The following is a 21584-nucleotide window of genomic DNA, read 5'->3' on the forward strand; positions in this document are numbered from 1 at the left end:
GGAAGGGGTCTAGTTTCAATCTTCTGCATATGGCTAGCCAGTTATTCCAGCACCATTTATTGAATAGGAAGCCCTTTCCCCATTGCTTATCATTGACTTTGTTGAAGATCAGGTGCTTTTAGGTGTATGACTTTATTTCTAGGTTCTCTGTTCTGTCCATTGGTCTGTGTGTCTGTTTCTGTACCAGTGCCATGCTATTTTGATTACTGTAGGCTTGTAGTATAGTTTGAAGTTAGGTAGAGTGATGCCTCTGGCCTTGTGCTTTTTGCTTAGGATTGTTTCGGCTATTTAGCCTCTTTTTTGTTTCCATATGAATTTTAGAATAATTTTTTTAATTCTGTGAAAAATTATGTTGGTAGTTTATAGGAATAACATTGAATCTGTAAATTGCTTTGGTCAGTATATCCATTTTAACAATATTGATTCTTCCCATTTATGAGCATGAAATCTTTTTTCATTTGTTTGTGTCATCTCTGATTTCCTTCATCAGTGTTTGGTAATTATCATTATAAAGATCTTTCACCTCCTTGGTTCTGTGTTCCTAGGTACTTCATTCTTTTTGTGGCTATTGTAAATGGGATTTCATTCTTGCTTTTGTTCTCAGCTTGGACGTAATTGGTGTATAGGCATGCTACTGATTTTTGTACAGCGATTTTGTATTCTGAAATTTTACTGAAATTATTTATAAGTTCTAGGAGCCTTTTGGCAGAGTCCATGGGATTTTCTCAGTATAGAATAATATCATCTGCAAGGAGAGATGACTTGAATTCCTCTCTTTCTATTTGGATATCTTTTCTTTCTTTCTCTTGCATGATTGCTGTGGCTAGCACTTCCATTACTGTGTTGAATAGCAGTGGCGAGAGTGGGCACCCTTGTCTTGTTGCAGTTCTTAAGGGGAATGGTTCGATCTTTCGCCTGTTCAGGATGATGTTTGGCTATGGATTTGTCATAGACTGCTCTTATTATTTTGAAGTATGGTCCTTCAATGTCTCGTTTGTTGAGGGTTTTTAACACAAAAGAAAGTTAAATTTTATCAAAGTCTTTTCTGCATCTGTTGAGAACATGATATGGTTTTTGCTTTTAATTCTATTTATGTGGTGAATCACATTTATCAATTTGTATATGTTGAACCAGTCTTGCATCCCAGGAATAAAGCCTATAAAAGTAGATTCTTTATGTTTTCCCTTTACTATATTGCTATCCAGTTGTCCCTATTTCACTAACAACACCATGCTCTTTCACGGTCCCAACACTTCCACAGGACTGAGAGACACAAAATGGTAACTAAAGCATGGACTTCCTCACTTATTAGCAGACTTAACCTCTCTGTTCCTCAGATTCCTCCTCTTCAAAATGAGGATGATGATAGTACCCTTCTTATAAGGTAATAGAGAAACTAAAAAGGTTAGAAGAGTGCCTGACACATGGTAAGCATCAAATAATGTTTGTCATTACTATAATTTTTCTTCTTTCATACCAACACACTTACCAAAGCCTTGAAAATGCCTCTCACATCTACACTTCAACCTCTGCATCCCCACAGCAATTTTCCTATTCAGGACTTTTGCCTCCATCTGCTTTCTTATCCCAGCCATGACCTATTATATTTATTCATTTATGTGTTTATTCCTTGAATAGTCAATTAAAACTTACAATAAACCAAGAACTGTTTTGGGCCTTGAGACAATAATAAAAAACAAAACAGACCCTAGCTCTGGAATTAATGGTCTAGAGTGCTGGGGTCAGAAAACTATGGCATATGGGCCAAATCTGGCCTACCACCTATTTGTGTAACTAAAATTTATTGGGATACAGCCACACCCATTTGTGTGTTTTCTGTGGCTGCTTTCAACAATGGCAGAGTTTAGTTATTGCTACAGTGTCTATATGGCCCACAAAGCAAAACTGTAAACTGCCTTGCCCTTTACAAAAAAAAGGTTGCCGGCCCCTTTTCTAGTAGCAAAAATATGCTACGATCTCACTAAGATTAAAATTACGTCACCAGAGAGCTTATTGTTAAACTATGCAATCATCCTACACATAACAGATCAATATTCTTAAAGTGTGCCTCATCATTCGTGTCATTTTGTATACACCTGTCACTTAAAAATTGAACTGAAGCCAGGCACAGAAAGGCAAACATCACATATTCTCACTTATTTGTGGGTTCTAAAAATCAAAACAGTTGAACTCATGGAGATAGAGACTAGAAGGATGGTCACTAGAGGCTGAGAAGGGTGGTAGGTAACAGGGAGGTAGGGATGGTTAGCGGGTACAAAAAAGTAGTGAGAATGAATGAGCAAGAACTAGTATTGGATAGCACAACAGGGTGACTATAGTCAATAATAATTTAATTGTACATTTTAAAATAACTAAGAGAGTATAATTGGATTGTTTGTAACACAAAAGACAAATGCTTGAGGGGATGGATACCCTATTTTCCATGATGTGATTGTCACACATTGCATGCCTATACCAAAACATGTCATGTACCCCATAAATATGTACACCTACTCTGTACCCACAAAAATTAATAGTTTTTTTTAAAAAGTTGAATTGTCTCAGCCTGTTGTTCAAAGTCCTTTGACACCTCCTCTCAGTGCATGCATTTATATGGGCAAATTTCACTTTGGCAGCCTTTCCTAAGCCTTCCCTTAGCCTTCCCTAAGTAATCCACTAAAATTACTTAGATATCCATCCACAGGATACCATAATAACCATTTTAGAACTTGTCCCATCTTATTAAAATTGTCTCCTTACTAATCTGATTTCTCCAAAATACAGAAGTCCATGAGGTCAAAAATGGACCCTCCTGTGTTGTAGAATCTCAGTACCAAGCACAGTACTATCCTCAATCCTAAGATAAGCACAGACAGCTAGCCTGTAAAAAATAATAAATATTCTTTAAATAGATACCAACCTGTCTTTGTTTTGTTTTTACATTGCCCACTATATAGACACCTCACGTCACACACACACTTCTACAAAATCTACTTTTCCTCAGGGCAGAGTAGTATATGTGGTTAAGGGAAGAAATATTAATGAATTAACATCAAGGGTCAGAAAAATATCACCCAAAGTAGAGAATAACTAATGAAGGCTTGAAATTTTTTATTATCTATATTTCACAGGGTGTTATAGAAACCAAGGAACAAAAAGAAAAATTTGACCTTGCACAAAATCATTCTCATTAGAATTATATAATCACTAATTATATATTAAACATATAGCTAATTGTTTCAGACCTAAAAATTCTGAAACAAACTATATGATGTTCTGATTTGTTATTTTTTTCAAATAAGATTTTAGCATCTATATTATGCTTAATGTGATTTATCTACTTTAATATCCAAGCAAGTATTTTATTCCCATAACACTATGTTATATACCTTAAATATATACAATAAAGTGTAAGTGAATTAAATAAAATAAATATTTTACCATTGTGAGTTCCATCTATAAGGCAGTGAGAATAATTTTGTTAAGCTTTTTTCAAGTAGATAAAAATGAACCACTAGATGGCGCAATCGTCACTTTTAAAAGTAATGACAGAGCATCGTGTTTAAAAATTATTTAATAAGAATTTTTACTATAGTTTTATTTCTTTTGCGAAATTACTCATTCTCTTTTTTGTATAAGAAGTCTTTATACATTCTATACTCTTTTTGATCTTCAAAAATAATCTTCAAAAAATGTAATTTTGTAGCAGATTAATTCTGTATTTTGTTTGTCTCTATTTTGGAGAACCCTATACAATTTTCCGAACTTTTTTTGCACAACTATTAATTTAGATGCAACAAGCATATAAAAGTATATGACATAACTAAAAGGTCTGGGAAGGTGTGATCAACTGCTGTCCTTTTCCAGTTTAACAGTTTCTGACCCCTATATCTCACACCCAGTTCTAGAATGTGCTCTTTAGACTGGCACGGTGGTTTATGGCTCTCTGACGGTAACAGGAATTTTAAGTTAACCCTTTCTCTCATGTACTCTTTAGTGTAGTGTTTTCAGAAGAAGAAGAAAGGAAGGGGTATGGTGGGGAGAGAAAGGGAAGGAAGAAAGGGAAAAAGGCAGGTAGGGAGGGAGGCAGGGAGGGGAAAATAAACACATGGTGCCCAGATAAATTTGAATTTCAGACAAACAACAATTTATCAACTATATATATATGTGCATGTATATATATGTATATATATGTATCTATATATCAAGATATATAACAATAAAATCTCAAATATTATTTAAAGTTCAAATATTGTATGGGACATGTATTAGTCCGTTCTCATGCTGCTAATAAAGACATACTTGAAAATGGGTGATTTATAAAGGAAAGAGGTTTAATTGACTCACAGTTCAGCATGGCTGGGGAGGCCTCAGAAAACTTACATCATGGTGGAAGGGGAAGCAAACATGTCCTTCTTCATGTGGTGGCAGGAAGAAGAATGAGCGCCCAGTGAAGAAGGAAGCCCCTTATAAAACCATCAGATCTCATGAGTACTAACTCATTATCATGAGAACAGGATGGGGGAAACCTCCCCCATGATTCAATTTTCTCCACCTAGTCCCTTCCATAACACATGGGGATTACAGGAACTACAATTCAGGATGAGATTTGGGTGGGGACACAGCCAAACCATATCAGGACATACTTCTACTAAGAAAAGTTATTCATTGTTTAACTCATGTTTAAATTTAACTAGATGCTCTGCGTTTTGTCTGACAACTCTGCCTTTGATGGGTCTATCGGAAAGTTTTCTTCTGGGCTCCCCCCAATATCACTCTCTAAACCCAGACAAGGTCTCTCTTTCAGCTGAGTATTCCCCATTACCCCTCAGCTTCTGCTCTAGCCAGAAACCTCTTACTGCCCAGGTATCTTAGCCAGAAGGACAACTCTTGGTCAAGATTCATTTTTATATATCCTCAAGCTGTTGTTCCTGACTATGAACATCCCTTTCCTGGGATTCACTCACATTTGACTTGTCTTCAGCATGTTTGCAGCTCTTTCTGCAACCCCAGGAGCTGAGCCTGTGAGTTTGCCAATGCCAGGGAACACATACCAAGCTCTCCAAGTGGTCCTGCTAAATCTCTTTCCACTAGGCTTGAAGTTAGGAGACAGCAATACCATGCACAGCTTTTTCTCTTGGTGGTGGTGTGGGAGTTGGGAGAGAGACTTACAATGCAATTTTGTCCAAAGAAACGATTCTCAAAAAATTATCTTTCTACTTTTACACTCTGAATCTTTTAAAGTCTTTGATGTGGAGTCCAGTAATCCTGTAACCAGTTATTAACTCTCTCCTTTGACAATTTAGGTCTTAGAGTTTGAATCACAATTCATTTTGATCTCTTGGAACTGCAGTTAAAATTGACAAGTTAGCATCAAGGCAATACATAGTATGTATCCATCTCTACCCAAGTGCTCAAACCATGTGACTTTCTCTCAACCCACAGCTGCAACTGTACCACTAGGTGGAAAGGAGCATTCTGCACAGAGACAGTTTCCATCTGTGATCCTGAACATGACCCTCCACACCACTGTAGCAGAGGAGCAACCTGCATTTCATTACCTCATGGATACACCTGTTTCTGTCCTCTAGGAACCACTGGAATCTACTGTGAACAAGGTAAAGCAGAATTTCAAGTCATTTTGCTGTTCACAAATATAACTAAAATTAGGAATTTCAAAGTCAGTTTTCTTTTTGAAAAGTAAAAAAGTACATATAATAAAATTAGAATCTACTCTCCTCTTTTTCGAGTATGTTTGACATTATACTTCACAGATAGACTAGTACTTAAAATTCAGTAGTACAAAAAATATGGCTTTTAGTATTGCTTTATTAACTCTAAACTCCCTATTTGTGTGGATGTTCTAGATGTTTTGTGCTAAATGTAGTTAAGTCAAGTGAGCTTAAGTTCATAACTCAGTTCCAGATCAAGACTTCATCTCTGTGAGCCTCTCCTATCTGTACTTTCCATCTCACTCAAAACCCTCAGCAATATCACAAGACCATCAGCTTCAGAGGGAAATTAGAGAGGAGAAATGGTCCCAAGTCCAGTAGTAACAGTCAGAAGCAACAATGTCCTAACTACTGGGACAATTTATGGTAGTGCCTCTAAAAGAGCTCAGCAATCTCTGGGCGCTCACAAGCTGGGCTATAACAGTACTTCTAGATCTGATCTATCTTCTCTTTAATCCCTGGCTGGGACTTCCAGAACAGCATTAGGGAATCCAGGAAACTCCCAGTTAGTGAAGCTGGAGAGATTAAGCCAGGAAAATAAAGGGACATAAAGACCTACCTGCCATATCCTAGCTTTCTGAGACTGGACTATCTACTATTTCTCTATCCTGCCTCACCCACCACCCAGAAGATGAGATGGTGGGTGAGAGAGCTTTAGCTCTCTCTTCCCTATTTTAGAAACAGAGGCTGGGATAAAAAGAGTACAGGAGTCAATCACCAGTTGTACTATATCCAGCTTTGCATTATTTGGATATTTTATTGTAACATCATATTCATATTTGTGATAAGAAAAAAATTAATACTTCTAGATCACTTTATCAAATATATTAATGCAAACATGTTATTCCTATATTCCTTGATATTCTACTTGTGTTTAACTCTCCAAAAGTTAAAATTGTTAACAAATGGAAGACATTTGAGGGTTAGAATAATAGTAGTTTACAGGAAAAAATGTTTAATCATGTCTTAAGAGTGTAACTATGAAATAATGAGATGAAGTTTTGTATCTGGCTTACATAAACCAGTCTCTCATAGTGACACTAGGGATCAATCTTGATCTTTAAGAAACTGTGTTTCTTAATTCCTAGAATATGCCACACTCTTTCCTGAAGTAGAGATTTTGTGTTGTTTCCTCTGCCTAAAATGCTTTCATCTGCCCCTCCATAACAGGTGCTAACACTTCACCTTGCTAATTTAGGGAAGCGTTTCCTGATTGTCTTTTATAGAACTGAGGACAGTGACCATGTCTGTTGAGTGTCTAGCACCCATCATATAGTGCAGAGCAAAAAAAAAAAAAAAAAGAAAGTTGGTTAAATATTTAAACTTAATAGCAATAATAAAAACTAATTGTGATGGTTTTCATAGGATAGTTCCTTAGTGAAAGGCAAAGTACTCAAAAATTAACCAAGATGAGTACCTTTATAACTCCCAAGAAATAGCTTTTAGAAATGGAAAGAAATAATATGACAAGTAACATAAGGGCTAGTGAATTTAACAATAGGGCAAGCCACAGTTTTGATGCTTAAAGGCTCAGTGAAAGTTTGAAAGATAGATTAACCCAAAATTTGTGTGGATGTGTGGATGTATATAAATGGATTATATACACAGACGGCAGATGAAGATACATGAATGGATGTATAGATAGAAGATAGATAGATAGATGATAGATCGATACATAAATACATACATAAATATGTATTGGAATAGTCAGAGTAATGAAATTACTTTTACAGAAAGAAAGTCTAGAAGATTTGATTAAAGGTGCCAGAAAATGGGTGACATCCACATAGAATTCTAACACAAAATTAACCAAAGATATACCTTGATATTCTATAAAATAACAATTTGATTAGAATACTTTAGAATCCAGAGTATTCATTAAAATATTATACCAAGAATTCTGGTTCACACATTTTGCAAGATAGACAATATGTCCAGTTACTTTTCTCATATACTCAAGTCTTGCTTATTTGCTGACTTCTTTTATGTTATAGCAGTCCTTCCTGTTATAACTTATGATTTACAACTATACATGTAACCTCTCCTAAATCATAAAATCGCCTCTCAGTTTACTTTTTCTTCATAATATTGGTAAATTGCTTTTTTCATGACTAGTTTTAATATTACTAAATTCTAGCTATTGTGCATCAATGACATATAGCCAAGTCAGATTCCATAATGTGTAAGTTTTTGACTTTTAACCCAGCAAATAATGAAAATGTTTCCTTTTTTGTTTTCACATTTTTTCCATTCATAGTATAATTTTCTTTTCACTCATTTCTCATTCCATAAGGTAAAGAAACCCACACATGCAGACATTTTGCATGAAACAGACAAATGTTCAAAGTACTTAAACATTTTTGTCATGCCAACAATTCTTTATGGTCCAACCAGTCCCTGATTTCCACTGAAACTGATTCTTGCTAATGGAGAAGTTCAATTCTTCAAGCCCTTCCAACACATGGGATGGTTTCCAGCCAAGTCCTTGGTTTTCCTAATAATAGAGAAATTGGTCCAACACACAGTAGATGGCAGTTTCAGGAATTATTACTGTGTTTTCCTGTTTTCAAATACTCATTTTTCAGGTGAAGGTGGCCATGTGGAACACAGCAAGCAATGCACATGCTTTCTTCATAGAAAAAAAATAAGCTTTAGTCTTTATTTCACTACTTTCAATCCCATCGTGATCATTAATAGAGATGTAGTTACATGTGTATTAGATTCTCTATCTCTATGAACTTATAATAGTCATAAAAAGTAAAAGATAAGTAGGCACTAGCTATGATTCCTAGGAACACACATTTTACTTGTTTAGTCTTCTATGCTCTTCAATACAACCTGCTAAATTATAAGTGAAACTGGGAGAGAAAGTGAAGTATACATAATAATTCTGAAGTTTATATAAACATCAGGCTTTTTGAGCATTTAAATGAACAGATGTGGCAACTAAGCCTTAGTAGAAAGAAACAGACACATTTCTATTTCTAACCTTAGACATTGGGCAAGTAACTTAACTCCCCTGAACATCAGGTTTCTCATGTGTGAAAAGGAGATATTTAAGAATCTCTGTTCGTGGGGAAGTTTTGGCCAAAGTCTGGGGAGATTTCATTCTACTTTTGTCAAGTCTGAAATTTTTATTAATTTTTACAAAGCAGTGAGTGAAAAGTTAAGAACTTTAAGAGACATATCTATAAGGTTATTTTTTCAATAAAGTTCTTTTTTCATTTCCATTCAAGATAGCATTAATAAGCACAAAAATTACATACATTGAATTTTTAGCTCCTGATAACTGAAGTTTCCTCCCTCAAAATGTTTTATGTATTGAGTCATAAATACCCTGCCCCCATTCTAGGAAGGCAGACAAAAACAGTGTTTACAAACAATTTCTACAAATAGGACTTGGTTGCTACTTTCCCTTAGGCAGGTCTGCCCACCTTCTTTTAAACTGAGATGATTGACAATGATGAGATCCAGCCACAAACTTTACTTTCTAATATGGGGCAATAAGAGGAGGCTCCCTTAGTTTTTAATCAAAATATTACTGGTGACAAGCAAGTCGAAATTATCATGACCATAGGGGAAGATACAAAGATCAGAAAATAGGTCATTATTTCATTTCCTCCACTTGATAAAATCTATAAACTTTACATTAAGAAAAATAGGAAAGCAAGCCTTCTAGTGTCATGTTCTTACAGCAGCCAAGGAATATCACAAGGCAAATGGTAAAGAAAGCCCTATAGTCTGAGAGTTAGAATTGTCAAAGACTAATCTAGCAAACCTCCAGAAAGAGTATGATATGGAATCAATAAAATAAGGAGGCCTCCACAGTGCCTAGCATATAACTAGAACTCAATCAGTATTAGTTGCCTCCTACAGAGAAAGAAAAAAAGTGTCAGATTACACTTGGGTAAAATGCAGGCCATGTTCACACAGATATTTTTATCATTTTTATTTTAATAATATGGATTAGTTTTTTTTTTATTATTATTATACTTTAAGTTGTAGGGTACATGTGCATAACGTGCAGGTTTGTTACATATGTATACTTGTGCCATGTTGGTGTGCTGCACCCATCAACTCGTTATTTACATCTTTAATAGATTCTTAAGTTTAAATATTTTAAACCTCCTATTTTAAGAAGATGTTTTCTATATAAAACATGTAAAGATTTTCAAATTATTATGATAAATGTAGTAGACATTAAGTTTCCAAAATGACCAAATAAAATGTTTAAAACAACAACAACAATAGTCAGGTGCAGTAGCTTATGCCTGTGATCCTAGCACTTCGGGAGGCCGAGGGAGGAGGACTGCTTGAGGCTAGGAGTTCTAGACCAGCCTGGGCAACATAGCAAAACCTTCATCTATACAAAAAAAAATAGAATAATTAGCCAGGTGTGGTGGTGCCTGCCTGTAGTCCTAGCTACTTAGGAGGCTGAAGCAGGAGGATTGCTTGGGGTCACAATTCAAGGTCACAGTGAGTTGAGATCATGCCACTGCACTCCAGCTTGGATGACAGAATGAGACCCTGTATCTAAATATAAAGCAAACAAACAAAGAAAATCATTCTCAATCGAGTAATAGCAAATTTTTTAATTTTAAATAATATTTGTGGACAACCCACTCAGGCAACATGAAGAGATCCAAAGCAGTATAAAATAGTGTCCTTCCGGAATCCTCCCTTATCAGGGGAATCCACCTCCAACTCAGCATAGGCTCTTTCTATTTTCCCTAAGTGTCAGCTGGTCTGAGAAATAAAGAGAAAGAGTACGAAGAGAGGAATTTTACAGCTGGGCTGCTAGGGGTGACATCACATATTGGTAGTTCCGTGAAGCCCACCTAAGCCGCAAAAGCAGCAAGTTTTTATTAAGGATTTCAAAAGGGTAGGTGTATGGACAGGGAGTAGGTCACAAAGATCACATGCTTCTGAGGCCAATAAAGATCACAAGGCAAAGGGCAAAGCAAGACCAAAAGGCAAGGGGCAAAGTCAAAAACTCCTGATAAGGGTCTATGTTCAGCTGTGCATATATTGTCTTGATAAATACCTTCAACAACAGAAAACAGGGTTCGAGAGCAGAGAACCCATCTGACCTCAAATTTACCAGGGTGGGGTTTCTTCCCCACCCTAATAAGCCTGAGGGTACTGCAGAAGACCAGGGCATATTTCAGTCCTTATCTCAACCACATAAGACAGACACTCCCAGAGTGGCCATTTATAGACCTCATGCATTCCTTTCCCAAGGTCTTATTTTTTTTTTATTTTTATTTTTATTATACTTTAAGTTCTAGGGTACATGTGCACAATGTGCAGATTTGTTACATATGTATCCATGTGCCATGTTGGTGTGCTGCACCCATCAACTTGTCAGCACCCATCAACTCATCATTTACATCAGTTACAACTCCCAATGCCATCCCTCCCCCTCACCCCCTCCCCATAATAGGCCCTGGTGTGTAATGTTCCCCTTCCCATGTCCAAGTGATCTCATTGTTCACTTCCCACCTATGAGTGAGAACATGCGGTGTTTGGTTTTCTGTTCTGGCGATAGTTTACTGAGAATGATGGTTTCCAGATGCATCCATGTCCCTACAAAGGACATGAACTCATCCTTTTTTATGGCTGCATAGTATTCCATGGTGTATATGTGCCACATTTTCTTAATCCAGTCTGTCACTGATGGACACTTCAGTTGATTCCAAGTCTTTGCTATTGTGAATAGTGCCGCAATAAACATACGTGTGCATGTGTCTTTATAGCATCATGATTTACAATCCTTTGGGTATATCCCCAGTAATGGGATGGCTGGGTCATATGGTATTTCTAGTTCTAGATCCTTGAGGAATCGCCACACTGTTTCCCACAATAGTTGAACTAGTTTACAATCCCACCAACAGTGTAAAAGTGTTCCTATTTCTCCACATTGTCTCCAGCACCTGTTATTTCCTGACTTTTTAATGATTGCCATTCTAACTGGTGTGAGATGGTATCTCATTGTGGTTTTGATTTGCATTTCTCTGATGGCCAGTGATGACAAGCATTTTTTAATGTGTCTGTAGGCTGTATGAATGTCTTCTTTTGAGAAATGTCTGTTCATATATTTTGCCCACTTTTTGATGGGGTTGTTTTTTTCTTGTAAATTTGTTTGAGTTCTTTGTAGGTTCTGGATATTAGCCCTTTGTCAGATGAGTAGACTGCAAAAATTTTCTCCTATTTTGTAGGTGGTCTGTTCGCTCTGATGGTAGTTTCTTTTGCTGTGCAGAAGCTCTTTAGTTTAATTAGATCCCATTTGTCAATTTGGGCTTTTGTTGCTGTTGCTTTTGGTGTTTCAGACATGAAGTCCTTACCCATGCCTATGTCCTGAATGGTATTACCTAGGTTTTCTCCTAGGGTTTTCATGGTATTAGGTCTAATATTTAAGTCTCTAATCCATCTTGAATTAATTTTAATATAAGGAGTAAGGAAAGGATCCAGTTTCAGCTTTCTGCTTATGGCTAGCCAATTTTCCCAGCACCATTTATTAAATAGGGAATCATTTCCCCATTTCTTGTTTTTGTCAGGTTTGTCAAAATTCAGATGGCTGTAGATGTGTGGTATTAATCCTGAGGGCTCTGTTCTGTTCCATTGGTCTATATCTCTGTTTTGGTACCAGTACCATGCTGTTTTGGTTACTGTAGCCTTGTAGTTCAGTTTGAAGTCAGGTAGCATGATGCCTCCAGCTTTGTTCTTTTGAATTAGGATTGTCTTGGCAATGCAGGGTCGTTTTTGGTTCCATATGAACTTTAAATCAGTTTTTTCCAATTCTGTGAAGAAACTCATTGGTAGCTTGATAGGGATGGCATTGAATCTATAAATTACCTTGGGCAGTATGGTCATTTTCACGATATTGATTCTTCCTATCCATGAGCATGGTATGTTCTTCCATTTGTTTGCATCCTCTTTTATTTCACTGAGCAGTGGTCTGTAGTTCTCCTTGAAGAGGTCCTTCACATCCCTTCTAAGTTGTATTCCTAGGTATTTTATTCTCTTCGAAGCAATTGTGAATGGAAGTTCATTCATGATTTGGCTCTCTGTTTGTCTGTTACAGGTGTATAAGAAGGCTTGTGATTTTTGCACATTAATTTTGTATCCTGAGACTTTGCTGAAGTTTCTTATCAGCTTAAGGAGATTTTGGGCTGAGATGACGGAGTTTTCTAAATATACAATCCTGTCATCTGCAAACAGGGACAATTTGACTTCTTCTTTTCCTAACTGAATACCCTTGATTTCTTTCTCTTGCCTGATTGCCCTAGCCAGAACTTCCAACACTATGTTGAATAGGAGTGGTGAGACAGGGCATCTTGTCTTGTGCCAGTTTTCAAAGGGAATTTTTCCATTTTTTGCCCATTCAGTATGATATTGGCTGTGGGTTTGTCATAAATAGCTCTTATTATTTTGAGATATGTTACATCAATACCTAGTTTATTGAGAGTTTTTAGCATGAAGGGCTGTTGAACTTTGTCAAAGGCCTTTTCTGCATCTATTGAGATAAACATGTAGTTTTTGTCTTTGGTTCTGTTTATATGCTGGATTATGTTTATTGATTTGTGTATGTTGAACCAGCCTTGCATCCCAGGGATGAAGCCCACTTGATCATGGTGGAAAGCTTTTTGATGTGCTGCTGGATTCGGTTTGCCAGTATTTTATTGAGGATTTTTGCATCGATGTCCATCAGGGATATTGGTCTAAAATTCTCTTTTTTTGTTGTGTCTCTGCCAGGCTTTGGTATCAGGATGATATTGGCCTCATAAAATGAGTTAGGGAGGATTCTCTCTTTTTCTATTGATTGGAATAGTTTCATTAGGAATGGTACCAGCTCCTCGTTGTACCTCTGGTAGAATTTGGCTGTGAATCTGTCTGGTCCTGGACTTTTTTTGGTTGGTAGGCTATTAATTATTGCCTCAATTTCAGAGCCTGCTATTGGTCTATTCAGGGATTCAGCTTCTTCCCGGTTTAGTCTTGGGAGAGTGTAAGTGTCCAGGAAATTATCCATTTCATCTAGGTTTTCTAGTTTATTTGTGTAGAGGTGTTTATAGTATTCTCTAATGGTAGTTTGTATTTCTGTGGAGTCGGTGGTGATATCCCCTTTATCATTTTTTATTGCGTCTATTTGATTCTTCTCTTTTTTCTTCTTTATTAGTCTTGCTAGCAGTCTATCAATTTTGTGGATCTTTTCAAAAAACCAACTCCTGGATTCATTGATTTTTTGGAGGGTTTTTTGTGTCTCTATCTCCTTCAGTTCTGCTCTGATCTTAGTTATTTCTTGCCTTCTGCTAGCTTTTGAATGTGTTTGCTCTTGCTTGTCTAGTTCTTTTAATTGTGATGTTAGGGTGTCAGTTTTAGATCTTTTGAGCTTTCTTTTGTGGGCATTTAGTGCTATAAATTTCCCTCTACACACTGCTTTAAATGTGTCCCAGAGAGTCTGGTATGTTGTATCTTTGTTCTCATTGGTTTCAAAGAACATCTTTATTTCTGCCTTCATTTCGTTATGCACCCAGTAGTCATTCAGGAGCAGGTTGTTCAGTTTCCATGTAGTTGAGTGGTTTTGATTGAGTTTCTTAGTCCTGAGTTCTAATTTGATTGCACTGTGGTCTGAGAGACAGTTTGTTATAATTTCTGTTCTTTTACATTTGCTGAGGAGTGCTTTACTTCCAACTATGTGGTCAATTTTGGAATAAGTGTGATGTAGTGCTGAGAAGAATGTATATTCTGTTTATTTGGGGTGGAGAGTTCTGTAGATGTCTATGAGGTCCACTCGGTGCAGAGTTGAGTTCAATTCCTGGATTTCCTTGTTAACTTTCTGTCTCGTTGATCTGTCTAATGTTGATGGTGGGGTGTTGAAGTCTCCCATTATTATTGTGTGGGAGTCTAAGTCTCTTTGTATGTCTCTAAGGACTTGCTTTATGAATCTGGGTGCTCCTGTATTGGGTGCATATATATTTAGGATAGTTAGCTCTCCCTGTTGAAATGATTCCCTTACCATTATGTAATGGCCTTGTCTCTTTTGATCTTTGATGGTTTAAAGTCTGTTTTATCAGAGACTAGGATTACAACCCCTGCTTTTTTTTGTTCTCCATTTGCTTGGTAGATCTTCCTCCCTCCCTTTATTTTGGAGCCTATGTGTGTCTCTGCACGTGAGATGGGTCTCCCGAATACAGCAAACTGATGGGTCTTGACTCTTTATCCAATGTGCCAGTGTGTGTCTTCTAATTGGACCATTTAGTCCATTTACATTTAAGTTTAATATTGTTATATGTGAAATTCATCCTGTCATTGTGATATTAGCTGGTTATTTTGCTGGTTAGTTGATGCAGTTTTTTCCTAGCATCAATGGTCTTTACATTTTGGCATGTTTTTGCAATGACTGCTACCGGTTGTTCCTTTCCATGTTTAGTGCTTCCTTCAGGGTCTCTTGTAGGGCAGGCCTGGTGGTGACAAAATCTCTAAGCATTTTCTTGTCTGTAAAGGATTTTATTTCTCCTTCACTTATGAAACTTAGTTTGGCTGGATATGAAATTCTGGGTTGAAAATTCTTTTTTTTAAGAATGTTGAATATTGGCCCCCACTCTCTTCTGGCTTGTAGAGTTTCTGTGAGAGATCTGCTGTTAGTCTGATGGGCTTCCCTGTGTGGGTAACCCAACCTTTCTCTCTGGCTGCCCTTAACATTTTTTCCTTCATATCAACTTTGGTGAACCTGACAATTATGTGTCTTGGAGTTGCTCTTCTCAAGGAGTATCTTTGTGGCGTTCTCTCTATTTCCCGAATTTGAATGTTGACCTGCTTTACTAGGTTGGGGAAGTTCTCCTGGATGATATCCTGAAGAGTATTTTACAACTTGGTTCCATTTTCCCCCTGACTTTCAGGCACACCAATCAGACGTAGATTTGGTCTTTTCACATAATCCCATATTTCCTGGAGGCTTTGTTCATTTCTTTTTCCTCTTTTTTCTCTAGACTTCTCTTCTTGCTTCATTTCATTCATTTGATCTTCAATCATTGATACTCTTTCTTCCAGTTAATCGAGTCAGTTACTGAAGCTTGTTCATTTGTCACGTATTTCTCATGTCATGGTTTTTATCTCTGTCAGTTCGTTTATCCTTCTCTGCATTGATTATTCTAGTTATCCATTCTTCCATTCTTTTTTCAAGATTTTTAGTTTCTTTGCACTGGTTACGTAGTTCCTCCTTTAGCTCTGAGAAGTTTGATCGACTGAAGGCTTCTTCTCTCAACTCATCAAAGTCATTCTCCATGCAGCTTTGATCCATTGCTGGCAATGAGCTGCATTCCTTTGGAGGGGGAGATGCACTCTGATTTTTTGAATTTCCAGCTTTTCTGCCCTGCTTTTTTCCCATCTTTGTGGTTTTATCTGCCTTTGGTCTTTGATGATGCTGATGAACTGATGGGGTTTTGGTGAGGTTGTCCTTTCTGTTTGTTAGTTTTCCTTGTAACAGTCAGGACCCTCAGCTGTAGGTCTGTTGGAGTTTGCTTGAGGTCCACTCCAGACCCTGTTTGCCTGGGTATCAGCAGTGGAGGCTGCAGAAGATAGAATATTGCTGAACAGCAAGTGTTACTGTCCGATTCTTGCTCTGGAAGCTTTGTCTCAGGGGTATACCCTGCCGTGTGAGGTGTGAGGTGTCGGTCTGCACCTAGTGGGGGATGTCTCCCAGTTAGGCTACTCAGGGGTCAGGGACCCACTTGAGCAGGCAATCTGTCCGTTCTCAGATCTCAACCTCCGTGCTTGGAGATCCCCTGCTCTCTTCAAAGCTGTCAGATAGGGTTATTTACCTCTGCCGAGGTTTCTGCTGCTTTTTGTTTAGCTATGCCCTGTCCCCAGAGATGGAGTCTACAGAGACAGGCCAGCCCCCTTGAGCTGCGGTGGACTCCACTCAGTTCGAGCTTCCCTGCAGCTTTGTTTACCTACTTAAGCCTCAGCAATGACGGGTTCCCCTCCCCCAGCCTCGCTGCTACCTTGCAGTTAGATCTCAGACTGCTGCGCTAGTCTTGAGGGAGGCCCTGTGGGTGTGGGACCCTCCCATCCAGGTGTGGGCTATAATCCCCCGGTGTGCCGTTTGCTAAGACCCTTGGTAAAGCACAGTATTAGGGTGGGAGTTACCCGATTTTCCAGGTGTTGTATGTCTCAGTTTCCCTTCGCTAGCAAAAGGGATTCCCTTCCCCCTTGCGCTTCCCAGGTGAGGCGATGGCTCACCCTGCTTCAGCTCTCGCTGTCAGGCTGCACCAGCTGTCCAACACTGATTGTCTGGCACTCCCCAGTGAGATGAACCCAGTACCTCAGTTGAAAATGCAGAAATCACCCATCCTCTGTGTCGCTCACGCTGGGAGCTGGAGGCTGGAGCTGCTCCTATTTGGCCATCTTGCTCCGGGAATGATCTTAATTATTAATATTCCCTGCTAGGAAAAGAATTCAGCGATATCTTCCCTACTTGCACATCCATTTATAGACTCTCTGCAAGAAGAAAAATATGGCTCTATTCTGCCTGACCCTGCATGCAGTCGGACCTTATGGTTGTCTTCCCTTGTTCCCTAAAATCACTGTTATTCTGTTCTTTTTCAAGCTGCACTGATCTCATATTGTTCAAACAGACATGTTTTATGATCAATTTGTACAGTTTAACACAATAGTGGTCCTGAGGTGACGTACATTCTCAGCTTTTTAAGATAACAGGATTAAGAGATTAAAGTAAAGACAGGCATAAGAAATTATAAAAGTATTAATTTTGGGAACAAGTAAATGTCCATGAAATCTTCACACTTTATGATAGAGATTGCAGTAAAGACAGGCATAAGAAATTATAAAAGTATTAATTTTGAGAACTGATGTATGTCCATATTAAAATGAAACCTTCACAATTTATGTTCCTCTGCTGCAACTTCCTGCGACACTCCCTAACTCATTTTATGAGGCTAGCATCATCCTGATACCAAAGCCTGGCAGAGACGCACACAAAAAAAGAGAATTTTAGGCCAATATCCCTGATGAAAATTGATACAAAAATCCTCAATAAAATACTGGCAAACTGAATCCAGCTGCATATCAAAAAACTTATCCACCATGATCAAGTCAATTTCATCCCTGGAATTCAAGGCTGGTTCAACATATGCAAATCAATAAACGTAATCCATCATATAAACAGAACCAACAACCAAAACCACGCAATTATCTCAAAAGATGCAGAGAATGCCTTTGACAAAATTCAACAGTCTTTCATGCTAAAGACTCTTAATAAACTAGGTATTGATGGAACATATCTCAATATAATAAGAGCTATTCATGACAAACCCACAGTCAATATCATACTGAATGGACAAAACTGCAAGCATTCCCTTTGAAAACTGGCACAAGACAAGATGCCCTCTCTCACCACTCCTATTAAAAACAATATTGGAAGTTCTGGCCAGGGCAATTAGGCAAGAGAAAGAAATAAAGGTATTCAATTAGGAAAAGAGGAAGTCAAATTGTCTCCGTTTGCAGATGACATGATTATATATTTAGAAAACCCCATCATCTCAGCTCAAAATCTCCTTAAGCTGATAAGCAACTTCAGCAAAGTCTCAGGATACAAAATCAAGGTGCAAAACTCACAAGCATTCCTATACACCAATAACAGACAAACAGAGAGCCAAATCATGAGTGAACTCCCATTCACAATTACTACAAAGAGAATAAAATACCTAGGAATCCAATTTACAAGGGATGTGAAGGACCTCTTCAAGGAGAACTACAGATCACTGATCAAGGAAATAAGAGAGGACACAATCAGATGGAAGAACAGTCCATGCTCATGGATAGGAAGAAACAATATCATGAAAATGGCCATACTGCCCAAGGTAATTCATAGACTCAATGCTATCCCCATCAAGCTACCAAATACTTTCTTCATGGAATTGGAAAAACCTACTTTAAATTTCATATGGAACCAAAAAAGAGCCTGTATAGCCAAGACAATCCTAAGCAAAAAGAACAAAGCTGGAGGCATCACACTACCTGACTTCAAACTAGACCACAAGGCTACAGTAACCAAAACAGCATGGTACTGGTACCAAACCAGAGAGATAGAACAATGGAACAGAACAGAGGCCTCGGAAATAACACCACACATCTACAACCATCTGATTTTTGACAAACCTGACAAAAACAAGCAATGGGAAAAGGATTCCCTATTTAATAAATCGTGCTGAGAAAACTGGCTAGCCATATGTAGAAAGCTGAAACTGGATCCCTTCATTATACCTATACAAAAATTATTTCAAGATGGATTAAACAGGATATAGGCATAGGCAAAGACTTCACGACCAAAACACCAAAACCAATGGCAACAAAAGCCAAAGTAAACAAATGAGATCTAATTAAACTAAAGAGGTTCTGCACAGCAAAAGAAACTATCATCCAAGTCTTTGCTATTGTGAATAGTGCTGCAATAAACATACGAGTGCATGTGTCTTTATAGCAGCATAATTTATAATCCTTTGGGTATATACCCAGTAATGGGATGGCTGGGTCATATGGTACATCTAGTTCTAGATCCTTGAGGAATCGCCATACTGTTTTCCATAATGGTTGAACTAGTTTACAATCCCACCAACAGTGTAAAAGTGTTCCTATTTCTCCACATCCTCTCCAGCACCTGTTGTTTCCTGACTTTTTAATGATCGCCATTCTAACTGGTGTGAGATGGTATCTCATTGTGGTTTTGATTTGCATTTCTCTGATGGCCAGTGATGATGAGCATTTTTTCATGTGTCTGTTGGCTGTATGAATGTCTTCTTTTGAGAAATGTCTGTTCATATCCTTTGCCCACTTTTTGATGGGGTTGTTTGTTTTTTTCTTGTAAATTTGTTTGAGTTCTTTGTAGGTTCTGGATATTAGCCCTTTGTCAGATGAGTAGATTGCAAAAATTTTCTCCCATTCTGTAGGTTGCCTGTTCACTCTGATGGTAGTTTCTTTTGCTGTGCAGAAGCTCTTTAGTTTAATGAGATCCCATTTGTCAATTTTGGCTTTTGCTGCCATTGCTTTTGGTGTTTTAGACATGAAGTCTTTGCCCATGCCTATGTCCTGAATGGTACTACCTAGGTTTTCCTCTAGGATTTTTATGGTATTAGGTAAGAAAATGTGGCACATATACACCATGGAATACTATGCAGCCATCAAAAAGGATGAGTTTGTGTCCTTTGTAGGGACATGGATGCAGCTGGAAACCATCATTCTTAGCAATCTATCACAAGAACAGAAAACCAAACACCGCATGTTCTCACTCATAGGTGGGAACTGAACAATGAGATCACTTGGACTCAGGAAGGGGAACATCACACACAGGGGCCTGTCATGTGGAGGGGGGAGGGGGAGGGATTGCATTGGGAGTTATACCTGATGTAAATGACAAGTTGATGGGTGCAGCACACCAACATGGCACAAGTATACATATGTAACAAACCTGCACGTTATGCACATGTACCCTACAACTTAAAGTATAATAATAATAAATAAATAAATAAATAAAAAATAAAAAAATAAAAAAAATAAAAAGAAACTATCATCAGAGTGAACAGGCAACCTACAGAATGGGAGAAAATTTTTGTAATCTATCCATCTGAAAAAGGGCTAATATCTAGAATCTACAAAAAACTTAAACAAATTTACAAGAAAAAAAAAACCCATCAAAAAGTGGGGAAAAAATATAAAAAGACACTTCACAAAAGAAGACATTTATGCAGCCAACAGACATATAAAAACTTGCTCATCATCACTGGTCATCAGAGGAATGCAAATCAAAATCACAATGAGATACCATCTCATATCAGTTAGAATGGTGATCATTAAAAAGTCAGGAAACAACAGATGCTGGAGAGGATGGAGAAATAGGAACGCTTTTACACTGTTGGTGGGAATGTAAATTAGTTCAACCATTGTGGAAGACAGTGTGGCCATTCCTCAAGGATCTAGAACTAGTAATACCATTTGACCCAACAATCCCATTACGGGTATATACCCAAAGGATTATAAATCATAAAATACTATAAAGACACATGCACACATATGTTTATTGTGGCACTATTCACAATAGCAAAGACTTGGAACAAACCCAAATGCCCATCAATGATAGACTGGATAAAGAAAATGTGGCACATATACACCATGGAAAACTATGCAGCCATAAAAAGGATGAGTTCATGTCCTTTGCAGGGGCATGGATGAAGCTGGAAACCATCATTCTCAGCAAAATATCACAAGGACAGAAAACCAAACACCGCATGTTCTCACTCATAAGTGGGAGTTGAACAATAAGAACACATGGACACAGGTTGGGGAACATCACACACTGGGGCCTGTTGGAGGGTGGGGAGCTGGGGGAGGGATAGCCTTAGGAGAAATACCTAATGTAAATGACAAGTTGATGGGTACAGCAAACCAATATGGCACGTGTATACCTATGTAACAAACCTGCATGTTGTGTACATGTACCCTAGAACTTAAAGTATAATAAAAATAAATAAATAAAATAGTGTCCCTCCATTCAAAGAGCTAAGTATTTAGGTTAAGTCCAGGCAAAAGTCTGTACAAATTAAATATAAGTATATAATTTAGATAAAAGTTCAGGTGAAAAGAGTAAGAAATATCCTAGTATACTGAATGCTTTAATTGCCAGATCAACAACAAGATAAATGCATTATTTCTTGCTAGTTGGACCTAAATAGGCATTAGAAAGGGATAGAATTAAATTAGGTTTCAAAGGGTGGGTAAGACTTGAGTAGACTCATGAGAGACGGACATAGCTTTCCTAAGGTGAGAACCACTTCAGAA

The 21584-nt window shown here is 37.7% G+C and overlaps 1 protein-coding gene across 2 annotated transcripts in view; it reads left to right on the plus strand.

The window, feature by feature from the left end:
- EYS (EGF-like photoreceptor maintenance factor) overlaps positions 1-21584 on the plus strand; it is a 1786799-nt gene that overhangs the window by 1726453 nt on the left and 38762 nt on the right. For both annotated transcript variants that reach the window (XM_078001263.1, XM_078001264.1), the window contains exon 38: positions 5446-5618. In XM_078001263.1, the coding sequence (XP_077857389.1) occupies positions 5446-5618 (173 nt within the window). The remainder of the gene's footprint in view (positions 1-5445; positions 5619-21584) is intronic.

The sequence above is a fragment of the Macaca mulatta genome, chromosome 4 (genome assembly GCF_049350105.2).
Source record: "Macaca mulatta isolate MMU2019108-1 chromosome 4, T2T-MMU8v2.0, whole genome shotgun sequence".
Classification (NCBI taxonomy): Eukaryota; Metazoa; Chordata; class Mammalia; order Primates; family Cercopithecidae; genus Macaca; species Macaca mulatta.